Below are 20,458 nucleotides of genomic sequence, written 5' to 3' on the forward strand. Positions count from 1 at the left end.
ACTAAATTTTCCTCTTGGATTTCAGATTATTAACTGAATTTAAATCCAGCAGTTGCATTTGAGTCCAGATTTGTGGATTATGAATCCAGGCCTCTAGATAGACTCCTCATCTTTTCTTCTCCAGTCCTGCTGAAGGGATTCAGGCCTGAAACATTGACTGGACTCTTTTCCATAGATGCTGTCCGGCCTGCTGAATTCCTCCAGCATTTTGTGTGTGTGTTGCTCAGATTTCCAGTGTCTGCAGAGTTTCTCTTGTTTGTGATTAGATAACTAATTTGTTAGTTTAATTTTCTGGACCGCAATCATCCACAGGACAGTGTCTTCCTTCTAATTCGAGTCAAATCCATTCTCCCTACTACCAACCAAGATAGTCAGCTGCGTTAGCCAGACTCTCTTCGTGGAAGCTTATAGAAAGGCCTATGGATGCAAAATGTACTCATGCTCTACGATTCCACTGGAGTGAGGCCCCCTCCCCATTTCTCTAGGGTTCCGCGTCTCGCTGCGGACCCTTCCTCTGTCGGTCGGCCGCGTGCTGGTCCCTGACAGTGCGTTGCTGCCTGTGTTCCAGGTGAACGCCACGGTGCCACTGCTGGGCCGCTCTGGGCTGCTGGGTGAGCTGCGCAACAACTTCTTCAGTGGTGTGGCCTGCGGGCGCGGCAGGAAGGCCGACAGCACCTTCTGCATCACCAGTTCGGGCCTCCTGTGCGAGTTCAACGAGAGGAGGCTGCTGGATAAGTGGGTGGAGCTGAGGGTGAGTAGTGTTGTGAATCCTCTCCGGTCTGAGATGTGGGCCTGGTGAATGTGGCAGCAATGGGAACGGGAGAGTTCTCTCCATAACCTGGACCGATCTACTGTCCCCTCACAGCTATTCTGATTCACTTCATTAAGTCTATTGTTGCTCTATTTTCTTTCCTGCCTCGAGCCAGTTTTTTTCCCAATGTATTGAAGGGAATGTGGGCATTGCTGGCAAGGTCAGGATTTATTCCTTGTTGTACAGCAGAAGGCATCTGAAGAGTCAGTCAACTATTTTGCTGGGCCTGGAGTCAGATACAGGCTAGACCAGGTAAGGTCAACAAATCTCCTCTCCTGAAGGACATTATGTTGATTAATGGCAACGCAATGGTTTTTTGGGCACCATTGTTTCTACTGATGAACTGGTTTTAATTCCACATTACCTCCTGAATTTTAATCCCACAGTTGACATGGTGGGATTTGGTTTCAGGTCCCTGGTTTGTTAGTCTGGTTCTACAATAATTAGCCCAGTAATTAAACCATTGCATCACCACCTGTGTGTGTGTGTGTGTGTGTGTGTGTGTGTGTGTGTTTGTGTATACATGTCTGGTGTGTGTGTGTGTGTGTGTGTGTGTGTGTGTGTATATATGTGTCTGAGTGTGCATGTGTGTGTCTGTGTATGTGTGAGTGTGTGTGTGTGAATGTGAGTGTGTATATGTATGTCTGAGTGTGTATGTGTGAGTGTGTGTGTCTGAGTGTGTGCTTATCTGTGTGTATGAGTGTGTGTGTACGTATTTGATTCAGAATCAGGTTTAATATCACTGACATATGTCATGAAATTTATTGTCTTGCAGGAGTACAGTGAACTACATAAAATACACTATAATGTTCAATAAGAAGTACATGTTTATAAATTATGTATAAATTGTATATAAACTATATATAAAATATATATAAAGAAGTAGTGGATGAAGCAAAAATAGTGAGGTGGTCTTCATGGTTTGACGGACTGTTGAGAAATGTGATGGCGGAGGGGAAGAAGCTGTTCCTGAATCACTGAGTGTGCAATCTCAGGCTCCTGTACCGCCTCCCCGATGGTAGTAATGAGAGGAGGGCATGTCCTGGGTGGGGAGGGTCCTTAATGATGGAACATGGGTGTGTTTGTACATCCCAGTGTGCGTATGTGTGTGAGCCTTTGTAGGTGTGTAAGTGTGTCTGTGTGTTTGTGTGTGCACGAGCTTGTTGTATAGGTGTGTACACTAGTGTGTGTGTGGGTGTGTGTGTGCACGAGTGCGTGTATTGTCAGCTCAGTCCTATACATATACTGGCATCTCTAATGCTCGATTCCCTCTCCTCTCCCGCTGCTCGTCCCCACACTGACTTTGAAAAGAACACAGATAACACCACAGTAAGTTTGTATTCCCGTCTCGATGTTTCTCTGCATTTTCCACTCTGACATCGTCCATCGTTTGTCTCCATCTCAGTGACGAACCATCGTGGTCGGTTCCACACGCATGCAGCTGTAGGAGGGGAACACCACCATCCCGACCCTCTGTTACTGTGTGCATGTACTGCTGGTGAAGGTGAGGTATACTGGGGCAAGTCTCCTGTGCCCACTTATCACGATTAGATCTGAGTCGAGCAACATCTGGAATTTACGTTTTTTTAATGCATTTTCAAATCTCTGCAGAGCCTTGCCTCGCCCTTTTTCTGCCGTCTTATCCATTCCAAAACCTCTGGGCTCCTAGACAGCTCTGATTTTCATCAGTCACGTTTGCTGATCAGGACATCTGAGCTGCAGGGCTCCTCTCCTCGCAGGTCTCTCTGCGTTCACTGTGACTTTCCAGTCGTTCTCAGGGGCTGAGCTCTCAGTCCTCAGGCAAAGTGAGCAGGGCTTCAGTTGTCCTGCAGTGAGTGAGCTGTTGCAGCGCCTGAGAAAGTGGGTTCAATACAGCTTGCAAACAAGAAATGGATAAAAGGAAGCTGTGGTGTGTCGGGTAAAGGGCAAAGGAGGGTGACGGTTGGCTCAGAGAGGCAGCTTGAGTTAGATGGCCTGTTCTTTAAACGTCTGGCGGCCTCTTGTGCTAACTTCCCAGTTCATTGCTGTACTGGAGTGTGTTTGGGTGCATCAGGAACTGGGATGAAAGAGCCCGATGGGATCTCCAAAGAGCTATGAGAGCCACTAATCTCTCCTACAGCGAGGGGGTTTACGCAGGATAGTGGGCCAAGGATGGAAGTTTCAGGCTTTTGTGCCTTAAGCCTGATGGAAGGAGAGGGAAAGAGAGAATGTCCGGTGTGGGTGGGATCTTTGATCATGCTGGCTGTTTAGCTCCCAGACGTATGACTTTGCTCCCTTTCCAAAGGCACTGAATCAATTGGGCATGGGCATCTCCACTCCTTGTGGGTCAGCACACATGGAGGAACTAAACAGTGGAAGGTATAGCATGTAGACACACAATACCCAACAGGGGCAGGTAGATATGATAGGAAGGGGATTTCTCAAGCATGGAAGATTCAGTCAGAGCCAGCAAACTCAGGAGCAAGTCTTTGCCTGTGATACTCAGAAGCAAGTGAGGCAATATCTTCATCACCAAGCTGTGACTTGCTGTTGTGCGGTCCAGGGCTGCCTTCTCCAGTCGACACTGACTCTCACCTGGGATATTAGGCATGTCATGGCCTCATTCGTTGTTTTATCTGACCCCCGGGGGGAGAGGTGGAGGCTCTTTAGTGAGACAGAGGGACAAGCTGTGAATAGCCTTCAGCGATATTATAAGTTAGAGTGGTAATTGGTGCTGTTCATTCACTTTCATGTTAGTATGTAAGGGAAAGGGTTTCCCAATGACTGCCAGAGGTGGCAAACGTGGAACGTTTAATCAGTCAGTTCTCAGTGTTTTACATAGCTGCACAAAGCAGGGCTTAAAACACTTCGACCTCACCCTTTCCTTAAAGATGCAGTGGGAAACATCTGCCAGCAGATGCATGGAATCCGCAGGAGGCTATGTGTATCTTCGTGCTAGCCTTTCAGCCTGGAGAGGGGTGAAAACCTCCCATCTCTACCCTCAATGTTTCCCCAACCTGCCCCTCCCCTACATCACTTAGTTGCTGGGAAAAATCCTTATCTGCTGCTGAATCGGAGTCTGCAGGGTCATCACAGACACATTTACCCAAGTACTGTACTACAGGGCTGGCTGAAAGGAGGCAGGAAAGTTTGTTCTGTGTTGATGGTTCACAGGCATGAAAAGTAAGTTGCTAGTCTGCAGGAAATTTAGTTTTATGTGTGAGTGTTCTTAGGGAGGGACCACTTCCTTCCACCCTGTTCTTTCATCCTGTGCTAACTTATTGACAGCCTGTCCTGGCAGATTTACAAGGCGAAGAATTGAAAGATAATTTTTTTAAAAAGCCTTGACACAACTGTGCATTGCCTCTTTTGGATCTTTTCACAGTATCTTCCAGTTCCCTTCCAGCTCAATTCCTTTTAAATCACTGAGGCTGTAACCCACTTCTCAGTTCCCCAGAGCATGGCCATTCCTTTTGCTTCCTTACACGGCCATTTTTATCTGAGTATCTCCCCAGCTAATTATACCTCCCACTATGCTGAACAGTTTGCCTAGAGGCAGTCTGTCAGACTCCTTGCAAGTAAAATAAACCAGATCACCTTAGTTACTAATCCCAATAACCATGCCTTATGTTATCACTCCAGTTCTTGGTCGCCACATTTGCGTTGCTCTCCTCCCAAGCACATTATTGCCCTTTGAACTTTAGATTCTTCCCGTTTATCTCCTGGAGCAGACTTAACCCCAGGCATCAATGTTCCGTAATATCAACAACCCCGGTCAAGAAGTAGTTCTCTACACCCCATCCTCATCCTGGTTGTCCCAGTCAACCCGGGACTTGTCACAGCATAGAGCGGGAGAATTCATTTGGAAAAGGGAAATGCATGGTCAGCAGCAAAATAGTTTTGTTTCAAGTCAAAAAATTTTTGGGTTTTTTTTTCCTGGAAGAAGTCAACTGTGAGAAGTATTTATTTTTAACCTAGAACAAAACTGCAGGGAATTTGGTACCAGTGTAATTTTGATACCTTGCCTTTTGCACAGACTACAATGGCCAATTGCTTGTCAGTCAATGAGGACTTCATCTTCTGCGGCTGCGCGGATGGCACAGTACGGCTGTTCAACTCCGCCAACCTTCACTTCATTGCCACCATGCCCAGGCCGCACCACCTGGGCATGGACATCGCAGCTGCCACGGAGCCCAGGTGAGGTCTAGACTGGACAGGGGGGCACTGGGCGGCTTGGGGGATGGTGTGAGAGAGTCCAGGGTGGTTGGGGGAGAGTAACTGCCAAGACTGGGGTGGGGTTAATTGGTCTATGGGATGGCAGTTGGGAAGGGTTGGTTAATGGATGTAGCTCTCATGGTCCGGATCGGGGTCCCTTTAAAATTACTTTGTTTATGTTACGATCTGGACTGGTGACTCCCTGTTTCCCTTTGGTTCCCTGTTTTCCCGTGTCCCTTGGCCTTGGTGATTAGAGGCAATTTACTCTCGGCTGAACTTGTAGTTTATAGTCTCCGGCTTTCAGCCATTCGGTGCGGGAGCATTTGCAAAGTCACCAAGGTATGGCGTGCCAATGTCATCTGGCCGGAGCAAGCCCAGTTTCTGCCTGAAGCGAGTGCCGGTAATTTGCCTTTCCTCACCGGAGCTACCCTGTCAAGTTACCTCGCCAAAGCGAGCCTGCAAAGCTTCCTCACCGAGGTGGGTCCATCAGTTAACTCGCCGGAGGGAATCAAGAACTGCTGTCTACTGTTCCCAGGCCGAGTCGAGAGCTCGCCACCACCCGGAGGCTCCAAGTCAAGTCCTGGCTTTGGGGGCATTCAGGTACCAAGTCAAGTTCTGGCCCTGGCGGCTTCCAAGTACCAAGTCAAGTCCTGGCCCTGGCGGCATCCACATACCGAGTCAAGTCCCGGCCCTGGCAGCATCCAAGTTCCGAGTCAAGTCCCGGCCCTGGCGGCATCCAAGTTCCGAGTCAAGTCCTGGTCCTGGCGGCTTCCAAGTTCCGAGTCATGTCCTGGCCCTGGCGGTCTGTGATTCCTGTCCTACCCCCCTGTCTGTATCCCTTCTCTGCCCCTCTTGCCTCTAGCCCTCGTCTGCAGGCCTCGCCTGCACCTTGGTCTAGTTCTGTCGCCGGAGCTAGATAGGTACTGTCTGGTGTTCTTTGGTGTTGGTCTCATCTTGTCCTTGCCTCCATGGGGTAAGTCAGGCTGTCTTGCCATTGCCCCACGGGGGGTCATGTCGTGTCTTGTCTTGTCCTCGCCTCCGTGGGGTAAGTCAGGCCGTCTTGCCGTTGCCCCGCGGGGGGTCATGAGTCCCGGCCCTATGTCCTGTGCCCAAGGAGGGGTCCTGGCTCTCTGTTCTGTGTGTGAGTCCCGGCCCTATGTCCTGTTCCCAAGGAGGGGTCCCGACTCTGTGTTCTGTGTATGTGTCCATGGTTCCATGTACCTGCTCCCCTAGACCAAGGCTCTGTCCATGCCTGGTTCTGGGGTCTGAGCCCGGGGCACGACCCAGGTACTGGGTCCTTGCCCAGTCTCTGGCTCGGAGTCCATACCCTAGCCTCTTCATGTCTCCTCTAGTTCTGGGAGCCGATTCCGAGTCCTAGCCCAGACCCTTGGTCCCAGCCTAGTCGTAGTCGTGAGTCCTTGTCCAGTTCGCTACTCCTGCTCCTGCCTTGCTCTCCTGGTATCGAACAATAAACTAAATCTAAGTAACCTCACAAGATGTGTCTTGCATTTGGGTCCACCCTTGCTCCCAGTGCCCCCCATTGTGACAGTAGCTGCGTAGAGGGGTGCCTTGGCCAAAGTGGTAGTGTGTTGTGTGGGGTGGGGGGTGGCTGGGGATTAGCGTAATGGTGGGGAAGGAGTGGGGGATAGCACAGTAGCCTAGTGGTTAGCACAACGCTTTACAGTACAGGAGACCCGGGTTCAATTCCTGCTGCAGCCTGTAGGGAGTTTGTAGGTTCTCCCCGTGACCATGTGGGTTTCCTCCGGGTGCTCCGGTTTCCTCCCACAGTCCAAAGCCACACCGTTTGGTAGGTTGTAAGTTGTCCCGTGACTAGGCTGGGGTTAAATTGGGGGATTTCTGGGCAACGTGGCTCAAAGGGCTGGAGGGGCCTATTCCACACTGTATCTCAATAAATCAATAAATAAATATGTTCGTGGTTTGGCAGGGTGGGGTGGGATTGTTTGAGAGTAAAGGGTTGGAGTTGGTGGGAGATGTGGGCACTGGTGGAGTGGAGCATGTTTAAGTGGTGGTGAGAGCGTGATGCCTGTAGGATGGGGTTTGCAGAGGTGACCTGGGTTGGGTTGGGAATGTTGGACAGTTGGCTGAGGTGACGTTTGGGGAAGGGGTGAGAGTGCTGATGGGTTTGGTCTGGCAGAGGTGAGACAGTGAGGGAGCTGCCCCTCGGTATGAATAAGTGGCCCCAACCTGTTCACAACACTGTGACTGGGTTCAGCAAAAGGTTCACAGGAAGCTAAATAAACTGGCCACCCGCGTCTATAAATGCAGGTCACACTGTGGCTACCTGTCAGCTCTCAGCCAGGTGGGCCTGGAGGGGGAGGGTCACACAGGAAAGCACCAGTGCATGAAATCACTCGGACCCTCCCCAGCTTATGATCACCCGAGCTATGGACACCCCACACATTCAAACAAGTTCCCGTAATTATTGATAAATTCAAGTGCTGAGGCAGTCTTGAGAAAAAGAAACTTGTTTACGTGTAACCTTCTCACAGTAATCAGACACCACTGTTGCTGAAGAATGGCAGGCAGTCTCACTGGAGGAGGCCATGCTTTGGAAACTGACAAGCAATCCGTCCTGTTGATACTCGTGTGACTAAATCCTGTTACACAATGTCACATGAGTTGATACTTCAAGGCCATCAAAGCTACCCATTCAGTGGAGGACACCCTGATTCTGCACCTTCATAACATAGGCAGAGCAGGGACTGTAGGATCATGCTACAAGACACACACACACACACACGCACACACACACACACACACACACACACACACACACACACACACACACACACACACACACACACACACACACACACACACACACACACACACAACCACACACACACACACACACACACACACACACACACACACACACACACACACACACACAACCACACACACACAGACACACACGCACACACACACGCACACACACACACACACACACACAACCACACACACACAGACACACAGACACACACACACACACACACACACACACACACACACACACACACACACACACACACACATATACACACACACACACACACACAACTACAGCCCTGCACAATAATACATTGTGTGTAAGTGTACACATATGTATAGACACCCTGACAGTGGGACAGCAACACCGAGTGAGATTCTCACAGAAAAATTCAGTGAAAGACAGTGATGAGTAGTCAATGGGAAAGCAAGACAGCCAGGCAGCATCAGAGAATCACAGGCCTGTACTGCACAGAAACACGCCCTTTCGCCCAACCCATCTGTACTGAAGATAAGCAATGTGAGTTAGTACACAAAATCACATTAGTGAGGGCAGTGATGGAAAATCACCACTGCATGGGGGTGAGATACACTGATGTGATGTCAGGTGCACACATTAATAAATGGGTACAACATTTCACATGTTGTGATACAGCTGGGAAAGCACAATAGAGAAACCAACAAATATACAAAAAAGGAAGAGATCAAATGACAACACAAAGATAGAGAGATAATCAATGGGAAAATGCCCCATCTAGAGAGATGATCTGTGGGAGATGCCCCATCTAGAGAGATAATCGATGGAAGTTGCACCAACTAGAGAGACAATCAGTGGGAGATGCCCCATCCAGAGGGATGATCAGAGGGAAATGCACCATCTAGAGAGACAATCAGAGGGAGATGCACCATTCAGAGAGACAATCAGAGGGAGATGCACCATTCAGAGGGATGATCAGAGGGAAATGCACCATCTAGAGAGACAATCAGAGGGAGATGCACCATTCAGAGAGACAATCAGAGGGAGATGCCCCATCCAGAGGGATGATCAGAGGGAAATGCACCATCTAGAGAGACAATCAGAGGGAGATGCACCATTCAGAGAGACAATCAGAGGGAGATGCCCCATTCAGAGAGACAATCAGAGGGAGATGCACCATTCAGAGAGATGATCAGAGGGAGATGCCCCATTCAGAGAGATCATCGATGGGAGATGCACCATTCAGAGAGATCATCGATGGGAGATGCACCATTCAGAGAGATCATCGATGGGAGATGCACCATTCAGAGAGATCATCGATGGGAGATGCACCATTCAGAGAGATCATCGATGGGAGATGCACCATTCAGAGAGATCATCGATGGGAGATGCACCATTCAGAGAGATCATCGATGGGAGATGCACCATTCAGAGAGATCATCGATGGGAGATGCACCATCTAGAGGGATAATCAGTGGGAGATGCACATGATAGTGCACAGAGTGGTCTGATAGATGTGCACTGGAGTTAGCTCAGGGTCCTACCCAATATTCATCCAGCTCACTGTAGTTGATGATTTTTTACAGTTGCTATCCATGTGACCTTGCTGTGCACAGATCGGCTGCAGTGGCCCCTCGATTACAGCAGGACATTCAGTGTTGGAGAGACTTCCTTGGCTTCTCTTGGAGCTACCCTAACGCGGTGACAGGAGCTGAATAAACTCAGGCAGTTTATGTCATGCTTTTGCTGTAACCAGCATGTTGGAGAGGAGAAATGAGAAGAGGGACTCCTCCTCCTCATCTAATTACTGCTCCCTGCTCACGGTACTCGAAAAATCCCAGCACCCCTGCCACTGCTCGGACTGGAAAGAAGACACCAGCACAGAGTGCAGCTGAGGCCACTGGCAAGCCCTCCCCTCAGTAGACGCTTGGGCAGTGCCGAGCCTTTAGGTGTGGGGAGTTTTGCCCAAGGTTGTGTGTTTCTCTGCTGCTCTCTCCCTGCTGGTGGATCTTGCCGTGAAACAATGCAGGCACAGTGAACGATGAATCCGCTGCTTGTTCCAGTGTGGCTGCTGTCAGCATGTGATGCGAGAGTGGGCTCGATGGCATGTGGCTCTGGCAGAAGGAAATCTGTTCACGGCTGTAGACAAACATGTCACAGGCTTATCAGAAGCTCGACTTCGCACATTGGTCAGTCAACTCTTAAAGCGAAATAAGCACTGTGGAACTGATATCATTAAAAGAGCAACAAACCTTTTATCATTTTGCTGTTTTTATTTCCTGGAAGTGCTGCAATAAATGGGATCTGCTCCCAACTTCCCCCCGTCACTGAACTTACATTTCCCTGAGCTCCTTGTCGCTCAGGGCTTTCCTGGACTCACATCTGGGTCTTTCGTAGACTGGTTGCCATAATTAATGCATCAATGTCAGCTAAAGGAGGAACTGGTTGGAGTGTTGACTTTGCTAGAAATGTCTGTGTTTCTGTACCCTGTGAATTTATACCAGAAAGGCAGTGTTGACCTGGAGGTATATTGCTGCTGAGTCAAATCTTTCTTTTCCCTGATTTTCATTTTAAATTACGATGCGGTGATGTAGCAGGTAGTTCTGCTGCCCCAGAGTTTTTGTGACCTGGGTTAAATCCTGAGCTCTGGTTCTAACTGGAGACAATAAAACAGACTTCAGGAGGAACTGAGCAATGCACTGAGTTCCACCAGCGGTGTGTGTGTGGCTCCTGATTCCAGCATCTCCATTCTCCAGTGTCTCTCTGAATCTGACCGGCTGGAGTCTGTACGTTCTCCCTGCTCCTGTTCCTCCCAAATCCCAAAGGTGTATGGTTCGGTGGGCTAATTGACCACTGTAAACTGCCCCTAGAGTGCACGTGAGGGGTAGAATTCTGGGGCCAGCTGGTGGGAATGTGAGGAGAGTACAATAGGACTGGTGTAAATAGATTGTTGATGGTTAGTATAGAACTAGTGGGCAGAAGGGCCTTTTTCTATGCTGACTGTCTCCATAGCTCTACTTATTGTTAGAATAGGATATCACTGGAAGGGGCAACATCTATTGACCATCCAGAGTCGTTCTGGGAACGTGACGGTGATTAACTGGTGTCTGGCGCTATTGCAGTCATTGTGGTGAAAGCGCCCTCGACAATATCGGATAGGAACAGGGAGCTCAGTAAACTGAACTAGTGACAATGAAGGCACAGCAGTGCATTTCTAGGTCAGGTTGGATGGGTGACTTGCAGATGCTAGATGGTAGAGGTTATAGATAGATAGATAGATAGATACAGGTTTCCCCCGCCATCTGAAGGTAAAGTGTTCCTATGAAACGGTTCGTAAGCCGGAATGTCGTAGAGCGAAGAAGCAATTACCATTTATTTATATGGGAAAAAATTGTGAGCGTGCACAGATCCAAAAATAACCTACCAAATCATGCTAAATAACACATAAAACCTAAAATAACAGTAACATATAGTAAAAGCAGGAATGATATGATAAATACACAGCCTATATAAATTAGAAATACTTCTCTACAACGATTGCCTGCACTGTTCTCCGTAGTGAAAATCTCACGCAAGCGGTCTCAGCAAAAACACGGCGCCAAGCACCGTCGACAGAAAATCTCACGCAAGCGCTGTCCAGTAACCTTTAAGCTATAAAGCTGCCAAATCATACCAAATAACATATAAAAATACACAGACTATATAAAGTAGAAATAATGTATGTGCAGTGTAGTATCACTGACCGGAATTGGGACAGCGCCGAGCACGCTGATGATGGTGTGTTAGGCTGAGTCGTCGCAGGTTGGGGTGGTGCAGTGGCCCCCACCCTCTGGGCAGCGACCCGATACCGATTCGTGGAGAATGCAGGGGTACAGTGGTGGCCGGGACGCACACAGCACGTCTTTAAGAAAAAAGCCAAAATAAACAAGCTAGCTAATTAGGTGCCGCCCGGCACATAATGGTCGGCCCAGATCAGAAGCGACGCAATCGGCAATCGCCTCTGATCTGGGCAGACATTTACGTGCTGGGCGGCACCTAATTAATTAGCTTGTTTATTTTGGCTTTTTTCTTAAAGATGTGCTGTGTGTCTCCCGGCTACTGCTGCATTCTCCGCGAATCGGTATCTGTCTGCGGCCCGGGGTTTGGGGTGGTGGGACACTGAGGTTTCGATTGTTATCCTTTCCTCTTCCAATTGCATCAGCTCTTCATCTATCAGTTCTTGGTCATGGGATGCCAAAACCTCTTCAACATTATCTTCGTTAACTTCCACAAGCCAAACTCACTTTGTCCTTGCTTTGTTCATCACAATCGAAACGCTTAATTACGTCTAGTTTTACGCTAAGTGTAACACCCTTACGAGCTCTTTCAGGCTTTTCCGATACCATAGAACTCATCTTGCTAACGGCTGCTCACAGGCATGTGTTTAAGCAATGCTGGCGAGAATGCCGTTCCAAATCCGGGGGAGAGCGGCTGCTCGGGGCGCACGCTGCCTTTTATCTCCCGCACTGCCTTTTATCGCGCGCTGATTTTTTTGTAATAGTGAAAACACCTTCTGTTAGCGAAAACAGGGAACTAATGTAGGTCTTTCGTAACAGTGAGGTTTCGTAATGCGAACGTTCAAAAAGCAGGGGACACCTGTACTTCATTGATCCTAAAGGAAGTTACAGTGTCACAGTAGCATTACAGTGCACAGATATAAATATTAGAAGAGAAGTAGAAAGAATTTTAAAAAAGTTAGCACACACAGTCCAACAGGAGGTTAGTTGGGTTTAGGAGGAGCAGGGAACACAAAAAGGACCAGATAGGAGAACCCTCTCTTGCGGCATCACTTCCACGTGGAAATTGAAACACAGAATGTTAAGCACTTAGCAATACAATACAGGAGCAGGCCTTTTATTGACCATGATGCGAATTTAAACTACCCATTCCCTGCCTGTTCATATGCCTGTCTAAATATCTCTTAAACATTGCTATCATATCGATTTCCACCACCTCCCTCAGCAATGAGTTCCAGACACTTACACATTCTCCAAGTTACAAAAAATTTGCCTCACCAACTTCTTTAAGCTTGTCACTTTCACTTTAAAGCTATACCTTCAAATATTTCCACTGGTCTCAACTTACCCTATCTGTACTGCTCATAACTTTATACACTTCTGTCAGTTTGCTCCCTCAGCCTCCAGCACTCCAGAGAAAATGATCCAAGTTTGTCCATCCCCCTCTCCAGGCAGCATCCTGACAGACCTCTTTTGCACCTTCTCTGAAGCCTCCTTCATGAAATGTGGCGACCAGACCCTGCACTGTGCTCCAAATGTAACCAAGGCATCTTTTTATCCAGCTGCATCATGACTTCCCAGCGGTTATACACCATGCCCTGCTAATGGAGGCAAGTGTACTGTGCCTTCCACTATCAGGGACCCCGTCATCCCTCTATACGTCAGTGTTCTGAAGTGCCGTGCCATGTACTACGTGCTTTCCTCTGTCAGTTGGCATCTCAAGGTGCAACACTTCACACCTGTCCGGATGAAACGTCATCCTTCATTTCTCTTCATGTAGTTCCAACTGATCTGGATTCTGCTCGTCCTTTGACAACCCTCCTCACCATTTACCCCCCAACAGCTGGCCTAGCTGTGATCAGTTAGCATGGGCTAGATCTGGGACTCAGGTCACCTGTAAACTCACTTAGACTATTGTGGTGGACTTCCCGCATCACAGTCACGGACTTCCATCACTCCACCGAGACTAATTCCTCCAGCTTCCCAATTGACTGAGAGTAGTTTTGAGGGAAGGAAATTCAAAATGGGAGGTTTAATTTTCCAGACCGGAGCTCACCCAAAGTCCACTCAGGAGGGCAGTCTGCGAATTAGTTTGCAATACCTTCAGTGCAACGAGAAGGTCCTCCTACTATACGGATCGTTGTTTTGTTAACGGATCTCTCTTTCTCCTTCAGCCATTTATTCACAAATAGAGCAGATGTCAAGTACCCAGACACCATCGCACTGACCTTCGACCCTACAAACCGCTGGCTATCATGTGTGTACAATGACCACAGTCTGTATGTGTGGGACGTGAAGGACATTAAAAAAGTTGGGAAGGTGTACTCTGCCCTCTACCATGCATCCTGTGTCTGGAGTGTGGAGGTGAGACTATGTCAGGAAAACCTGGGATCAACATTCCTCCACAGAAGTTAGGGAACCAATCCATGTAGGATCTGGAAGAGCACATCCATTATAGAATATGGGATCTTTAGTCAGTCCAAAGGAGATTGACTCTGTTGGCATTAGAGACAGTCCAAAATACAGACAGTGGCCAATTCTTGTGATGAGAGGATTGTCCTATCATGAGAGGCTAAAAAATTTCATCTCTATTCTCTGGAGTTTAGAAGCAGGATGGGTGCTCTAGTTGACACATGTATGATCTTGAGTGGGCACAATACAGTAAATGTCGAGGTTTCCTCTCTGGAGTTAATCTCGAAGGAGATTAAGAGTTGATCACTTAAAACTGCGTGTGTAGGAGCTTTTCCCCTTAGATGGTAGTGAATCTCTGGAATTTTCTACTCCGGGAATTTGTGGAGGCTAGATCACTAGGTGTATTCAAAGAAGAATGATATAAATATTTGAAAGTTCGGGGAAGTGAGGGCTGTAGGGAACTGGCACTGTAGATGAGGCATGGTGTGATTAGGCTTGATTGTGTTGGACGGCTAGGTGGGCTTAAGGAGATGTGGCCTGTTCCTGCTCCTGTTTTCTATGCTGTTGTGTCCTTTTCAGGTTTACCCGGAGGTAGAGGACAGTAATCGGGCATGCTTACCACCGTGCTCCTTCATCACCTGCTCATCCGACAACACGCTCCGACTCTGGAACACCGAGAGCTCCAGCAGCCATGGGACCTCGCTGCATCGGAACATGATAAGCAACGTAAGTATGCCACCAGTCCCCTTCAACCCCGGACAATCCGCTGTCCTACTGAGATCTGTTCTCCACAATCCAGCTGCAAATTGCAGGACGCCACGTTGGGACTGAATGTTTTGAGTGACAGTCTCTTTCACCCAGTACCACACATAGCCACTCAGCTAAAATCTAACAGGATAATGTCCCACCCAAGTCCTGAATACTTGCACTGCAATCAAACGGTGTGGAAGCAATTTTAATTCCCTGAGCTTCACGTTCCACGTTTTGGTTTGTTCCTCAACCCTTGCTAATTTTCTTTGCTTATTTTAACTCAGAATTGTACTCAGGGTCTTAAAGTAAGAAGCTATTGAGTGATAATATCAGTAAAGACCACCCTGATAGGACTAGTGTGGAACCTCCGTCCCCCAACACATTGTTGATGCTGTTTCAAATTCATTTCCCAGGATCAAGCATTGATGCGTCGATCAGCAGTTCATAGTTACCCCTGAACTCTTGGTGACCAGTTGGTGTTCCACCGGGATCTGTTCTGGGATCCCTGCTCTTTGTGACTTTTATAACTGACTTGGGCGGGGTAATAAGTTTGCAGATGACTGGAAGGTTGGTGGAGTTGCGGACAGTGTAGAAGGTTACAGTGGGACATCGACAGGGTGCAGAGCGGGGCTGAGAAGTGGCAGATGGAGTTCAAACCTGGAGAAGTGTGAAGTGATTCAGATTGGAAGGTCAAATTTAAAGGCAGAATGTAGCGTTAATGCCAGGATTCTTAGCAGTGTGGAGGAACAGAAGCATATAGGGTCGACATTCATAGTTGCCACACAAGTTGATAGGATGGTTAGGAAGGCGTATGGTGTGTTGGTCTTTATTGGCCAGGGGATTGACTTCAAGAGCCATGGGGTAATATTGTAACTATAAAATCCTGGTTAGATCACACTTGGAGTATTGTGTTAATGGAAGGGTGTGGAAACTTTAGAGAGGATGCAGAGGAGATTCACCAGGACGCTGTCTGGATTACAGAGCATGTCTTAGGTTGAGCTAGTTAGGGTTTTTCTCTCTGCAGCCAAAAGAGGATGAGAGGTGTGTTGATAGAGGTGTACAAGATTTTGGGAAGCGTAGATCGAGTGGATAGCCAAAGACTCCCCCCCCCCCCAGTCTGGAAATGGGGGCATAATTTTAAGCTGATTGGAGGATGTCAGGGATAGGATTTTTACAGAGAGAGTGAAACGCCCTGTCAGGGATAGTGGTAGATGCAGATACATTAGGGACAGTTAGGAAACTCTTAGATTGACTCATGGGTGATGGAAGAATGGAGGGGTGTTTTGGAGGGAAGGGTTAGGTTGATCTTAGAATAATTTAAAGGTCGGCATAACAGCATGGGATGAAGGGACCGTACTGTGCTGTAGTGGTCTATGTGTAATGGGATAGCTACAGAGTGACTGAAGAGTTCTTCCTCTGAACCATACTAGTGAACCAGAAAGGATCTCATAACAATCCAGTGGAGCCAAGGTCGTTGTTAGCCTTGGCTAAGCTGTGAATAATCACTGACATGAAGTATTAACTCTCTGAGTATCCATGACATTTCCTGCCACCAATGGTTACTTAACCACCACACCACCACCACTACACCCTTCGATTGACCACTGTACAGCTGGTGGCCAATGAATGTTTCTGAGTTTTGATAATTTTTTTTTATCAGATGTAGACATTAAAGTTTCACAGGTCACCCATGACTGGTGGGACTACAGGAAGAGGTTCAAAGGATCACATGTGCATATTCCCTTTCTATAAATGCTTCTGAAATGTTTTAAGTGAACAGCCCTGCACATCTTTGGGTTGATCTAATAAAAGGTGGCATTAATTAGTTAATTTGTTCCCTCTCAGCTCCCAGTAATGGACATAAAAGGTCCCATGGCTCCACTTTGAATAAAAAGGGTTGAGTTTTCCTCAGTGTTCAACACTGATCTGTCAACCAGCTGCAGCACCGCAGGTTACCACGGTATTATTTCATTGCTTTAAGTGACGTCTTGTTTGGCCACAGTCCAATGTTTACAGAAGAGATCACATACATTTCCGATTACTTCACTCAAGAAAGGGCTCTGGACATTCCAAATCTTCGCGGTTCAAAATAAAATTTATTAATCAGAGTACCACACATCACCATGTACAACCCTGAGATTCTTTTTCCTGCGGGCATGCTCAGTAAATCTATAGAACGGGAACTGTAAACAGGATCGATGAACAGCAAGCTGTGCAAATGCAGATACAAATAAACAGCAATAAATAACGAGCATGAAATAACGTAAAATAATAAGATAAAGAGTCCTTAAAGTGAGACTATCAGTTGTGAGAACAGCAGGAGTAGAATGAGTATAGTTATCCCCTTTTGTTCAAGAGCCTGATGGTTGAGGGATAGTAATTGTTCTTGGACCCGGCGGTGTGAGTCCTGAGGCTCTTGGACCTTCTACCTGATGGCAGCAGTGAGAAAAGAGCATGGCCTCAGTGATATTCTTCCATATTCTCAGTCTTGCATTTTTGATTTTCACTTTGAGCACCTTTATGTTGTGTGGCATGTGGCCAAGTGGTTAGAGCATTGGGCTCACAATCTGAAGGTAGTGGGTTCGAGTCTCGGCTAAGGCAGCGTGTTGTGTCTTTGAGCAAGGCACTTAACCACACAATGCTCCAGTCCACCCAGCTGAAAATGGGTACCGGCAAAACTGCTGGGGGTTAACCTTGTGATAGACTGGCGTCCAATCCGGGGGCGGAGGAGGGGGAGTCTCGTACTCTCAGTGGCTTCACGCCACAGAAACCGGCATGAGCACCGGCCTGATGGGCCACAAAGGCTCAGGACAGACTTCAACTTTAACCTTAACCTTTATGTACACATATCAGACAAGCAGTTATTTGTGGACGTGTATATACTGGAGGTGTTCGTATGTATACAGAGAGTCATTTGTAAATTCATAAATCTGAATGCACTTGTAAATTTGCTGATAATTGATGGGTTGAACAGATGTACAGATTTGAACAGATAATTGAACAGAATTGCATGTACTCGTGCTCATTCAAGTTTGAACACATGTCAACGTTCAGTTGCACTCACTGGCGTATTTATAGATATGAGCACATTTGCAGATATGCAGAGGCTCTTGGACACGTGCAGATGCTGAACACACTTGTATGCAAGTATGCTTGCACTCAGATTTTAAAAAATCAGATTCAGAATCAAAATCGGGTTTATTATCACCGGCTTGTGACGTGAAATTTGTTAACTTAGCAGCAGCAGTTCAATGCAATACATAATCTAGCAGAAAAAATAAATAAATAGATAGATAATAAATAAATAAATCAATTACGGTATACGTATATTGAATAGATTTTTTAAAAAACATGCAAAAACAGAAATACAGTATATTTTTTAAAAAGTGAAGTAGTGTCCAAAGATTCACCGTTCGTTTAGGTATCGGATGGCAGAGGGGAAGAAGCTGTTCCTGAATCGCTGAGTGTGTGCCTTCAGGTTTCTGTACCTCCTACCTGATGGTAACAGTGGGAAAAGGGCATGCCCTGGGTGCTGGAGGTCTTTATTAATGGACGCTGCCTTTCTGAGACACTGCTCCCTAAAGATGTCCTGGGTACTTTGTAGGCTGGTACCCAAGATGGAGCTGACTAGATTTACAACCTTCTGCAGCTTCTTTCTGTCCTGTGCAGTAGCCCCTCCATACCAGACAGTGATGCAGCCTGTCAGAATGCTCTCCATGGTACAACTATAGAAGTTTTTGATTGTATTTGTTGACATGCCAAATCTCTTCAAACTCCTAATAAAGAATAGCCACTGTCTTGCCTTCTTTATCGATATGTTGGAACTGGGTTAGATCCTCAGAGATCTTGACACCCAGGAACTTGAAGCTGCTCACTCTCTCCACTTCTGATCCCTCTATGAGGATTGGCATGTGTTCCTTCATCTTACCCTTCCTGAAGTCCACAATCAGCTCTTTCGTCTTACTGACGTTGAGTGCCAGGTTGTTGCTGTGGCACCACTCCACTAGTTGGCATATCTCACTCCTGTACGCCCTCTCGTCACCACCTGAGATTCTACCAACAATGGTTGTATTGTCAGCAAATAGATGGTATTTGAGCTATGCCTAGCCACACAATCGTGTATATAGAGAGTAGGGCAGTGGGCTAAGCACACACCCCTAAGGTGCACCAGTGTTGATCGTCAGCAAGGAGGATATGTTATCACCAATACACACAGATTGTGGTCTTCTGGTTAGAAAGTTGAGGATCCAATTGCAGAGGGAGGTACAGAGGCCCAGGTTCTGCAACTTCTCATTTTCTTCTTGTAAATGTGCAGATCTGGACACACTTGGGTGTACAAGTATGCACAGACTGAGGTGTGGAAATGTCCTAAATTTCTTCTTTCCGAAACCCCAGGATTTGCTGAAAATTCTCTACATGGACTCCAACATGTTGGCATTGCTGGATTTGGAGAACAGTTCTGTAGGTGGTTCTGATAAGCAGGATTCCCAAGCTACTGACCTGAAGACGGGGATCAGGACACTGTGTGTGAGCCCCGATGGACAGCACGTGGCATCTGGTGACCGGGTGGGGACTCTGAGGTATGTTACCTTTGGCCAAGGAAGTAAGCGGTGTACAATATGGAACCAGAGAGATACTCAGACCATGCTGTCTGTGTACTGTACACCTCTCTGTAACTCGGGTGCGTTTGTACTGAAATCGTCTGGACTTTGAATTTACAGGAATGATCTGCATCCTGTATATTACATGATTTTCTTGATCAGAGGTAATAATTATTATAATTTATATTGTATAATATTTCTAAGTTTGAAAAACAGAGCAGGTTAGCAGTAATTTGATGGCAGCTGGCACAAGCTTCAAAGTATTTAGTCACAAAAGTGTTAAAGGTTTCATAATTTTTTAATCCTAGGAATTATTGAGATTGTTGGGGGGGGTAGTGAGGTGAGTTACATTATCAAAACGCACAGTGATCTCTTAGTTGCATCAGGGTCAGTGGGGTGAATTTTAAAAGTGTAAAAAAAACACATGGATGTGACTATATTGTATGTATAGTGTGTGCTTTGGGTTGTGGTTAGAATCCATAATCTGCAGCCATCTTTTGTCGCCATCGGTCCCCTCCCAGTCTCTATCACTGTCTCCACCTGGCTCCATTGACCCAATAACCCCTCCTGACCACTTGTCAGGCCATGCCCTACCCCATCCCCTTAGCTCTCAGTACTGCCATTGCCCGTCTACGCTCTCAGACCTGAAACATTGACTATCCCCTCATCTTCCACAGCAGCTTCCTGACTTGCTGATTTTCTCCAGTTTGCTTTTGATTTTAACAAAGTGAGGATGTTAAGAAGGGTTTGAGCATACACCATGATGTCATTTGACCGTAAGATCATAAAACATGGGAGCAGAGCTAGGCCATTCAGCCCATCGAGTCTACTCTGCCATTCCATCATGGCTGATTTATTATCCCTCTGTATCCCATCCTCCTGCCTTCTCCCCGGAACCTTTGAAGCCCTGACTAATCAACCTATCAACCTCTGCTTTCAATATACTCAGTGCACCATTGTCCAGGGCAATGAATTCCACAGATTCACTACCTTCTGGCTAAAGAAATTCCTCTTCATCTATGTTCTAAAAGGATTCTCCTCTATTCTGATGCTATGCCTTCTGGTTCTAGACTCCCCCCAGTCGAGGAAACATCCTCTGTAACTCCACTCTATCTAGGTGTTTCAATTTTTGATAGTTTTCAATGAG

At 47.1% G+C, this 20,458-nt stretch overlaps 1 protein-coding gene across 3 annotated transcripts in view; it reads left to right on the forward strand.

The window, feature by feature from the left end:
• The window catches only part of mapkbp1 (mitogen-activated protein kinase binding protein 1), a 262,295-nt gene that overhangs the window by 168,004 nt on the left and 73,833 nt on the right, over window positions 1–20,458 (forward strand). The window contains exons 7-12 of one of the 3 annotated variants that reach the window (XM_063052886.1): window positions 569–751; window positions 2,123–2,140; window positions 4,827–4,987; window positions 13,723–13,912; window positions 14,540–14,686; window positions 19,106–19,290. In XM_063052886.1, the coding sequence (XP_062908956.1) occupies window positions 569–751; window positions 2,123–2,140; window positions 4,827–4,987; window positions 13,723–13,912; window positions 14,540–14,686; window positions 19,106–19,290 (884 nt within the window). Of the gene's footprint in view, window positions 1–568; window positions 752–2,122; window positions 2,141–2,237; window positions 2,316–4,826; window positions 4,988–13,722; window positions 13,913–14,539; window positions 14,687–19,105; window positions 19,291–20,458 lie in introns of those variants that run through there. The other 2 variants (XM_063052893.1, XM_063052901.1) reach the window with 2 other exon arrangements.

The sequence above is a fragment of the Mobula hypostoma genome, chromosome 1 (genome assembly GCF_963921235.1).
Source record: "Mobula hypostoma chromosome 1, sMobHyp1.1, whole genome shotgun sequence".
Taxonomy (NCBI): Eukaryota; Metazoa; Chordata; class Chondrichthyes; order Myliobatiformes; family Myliobatidae; genus Mobula; species Mobula hypostoma.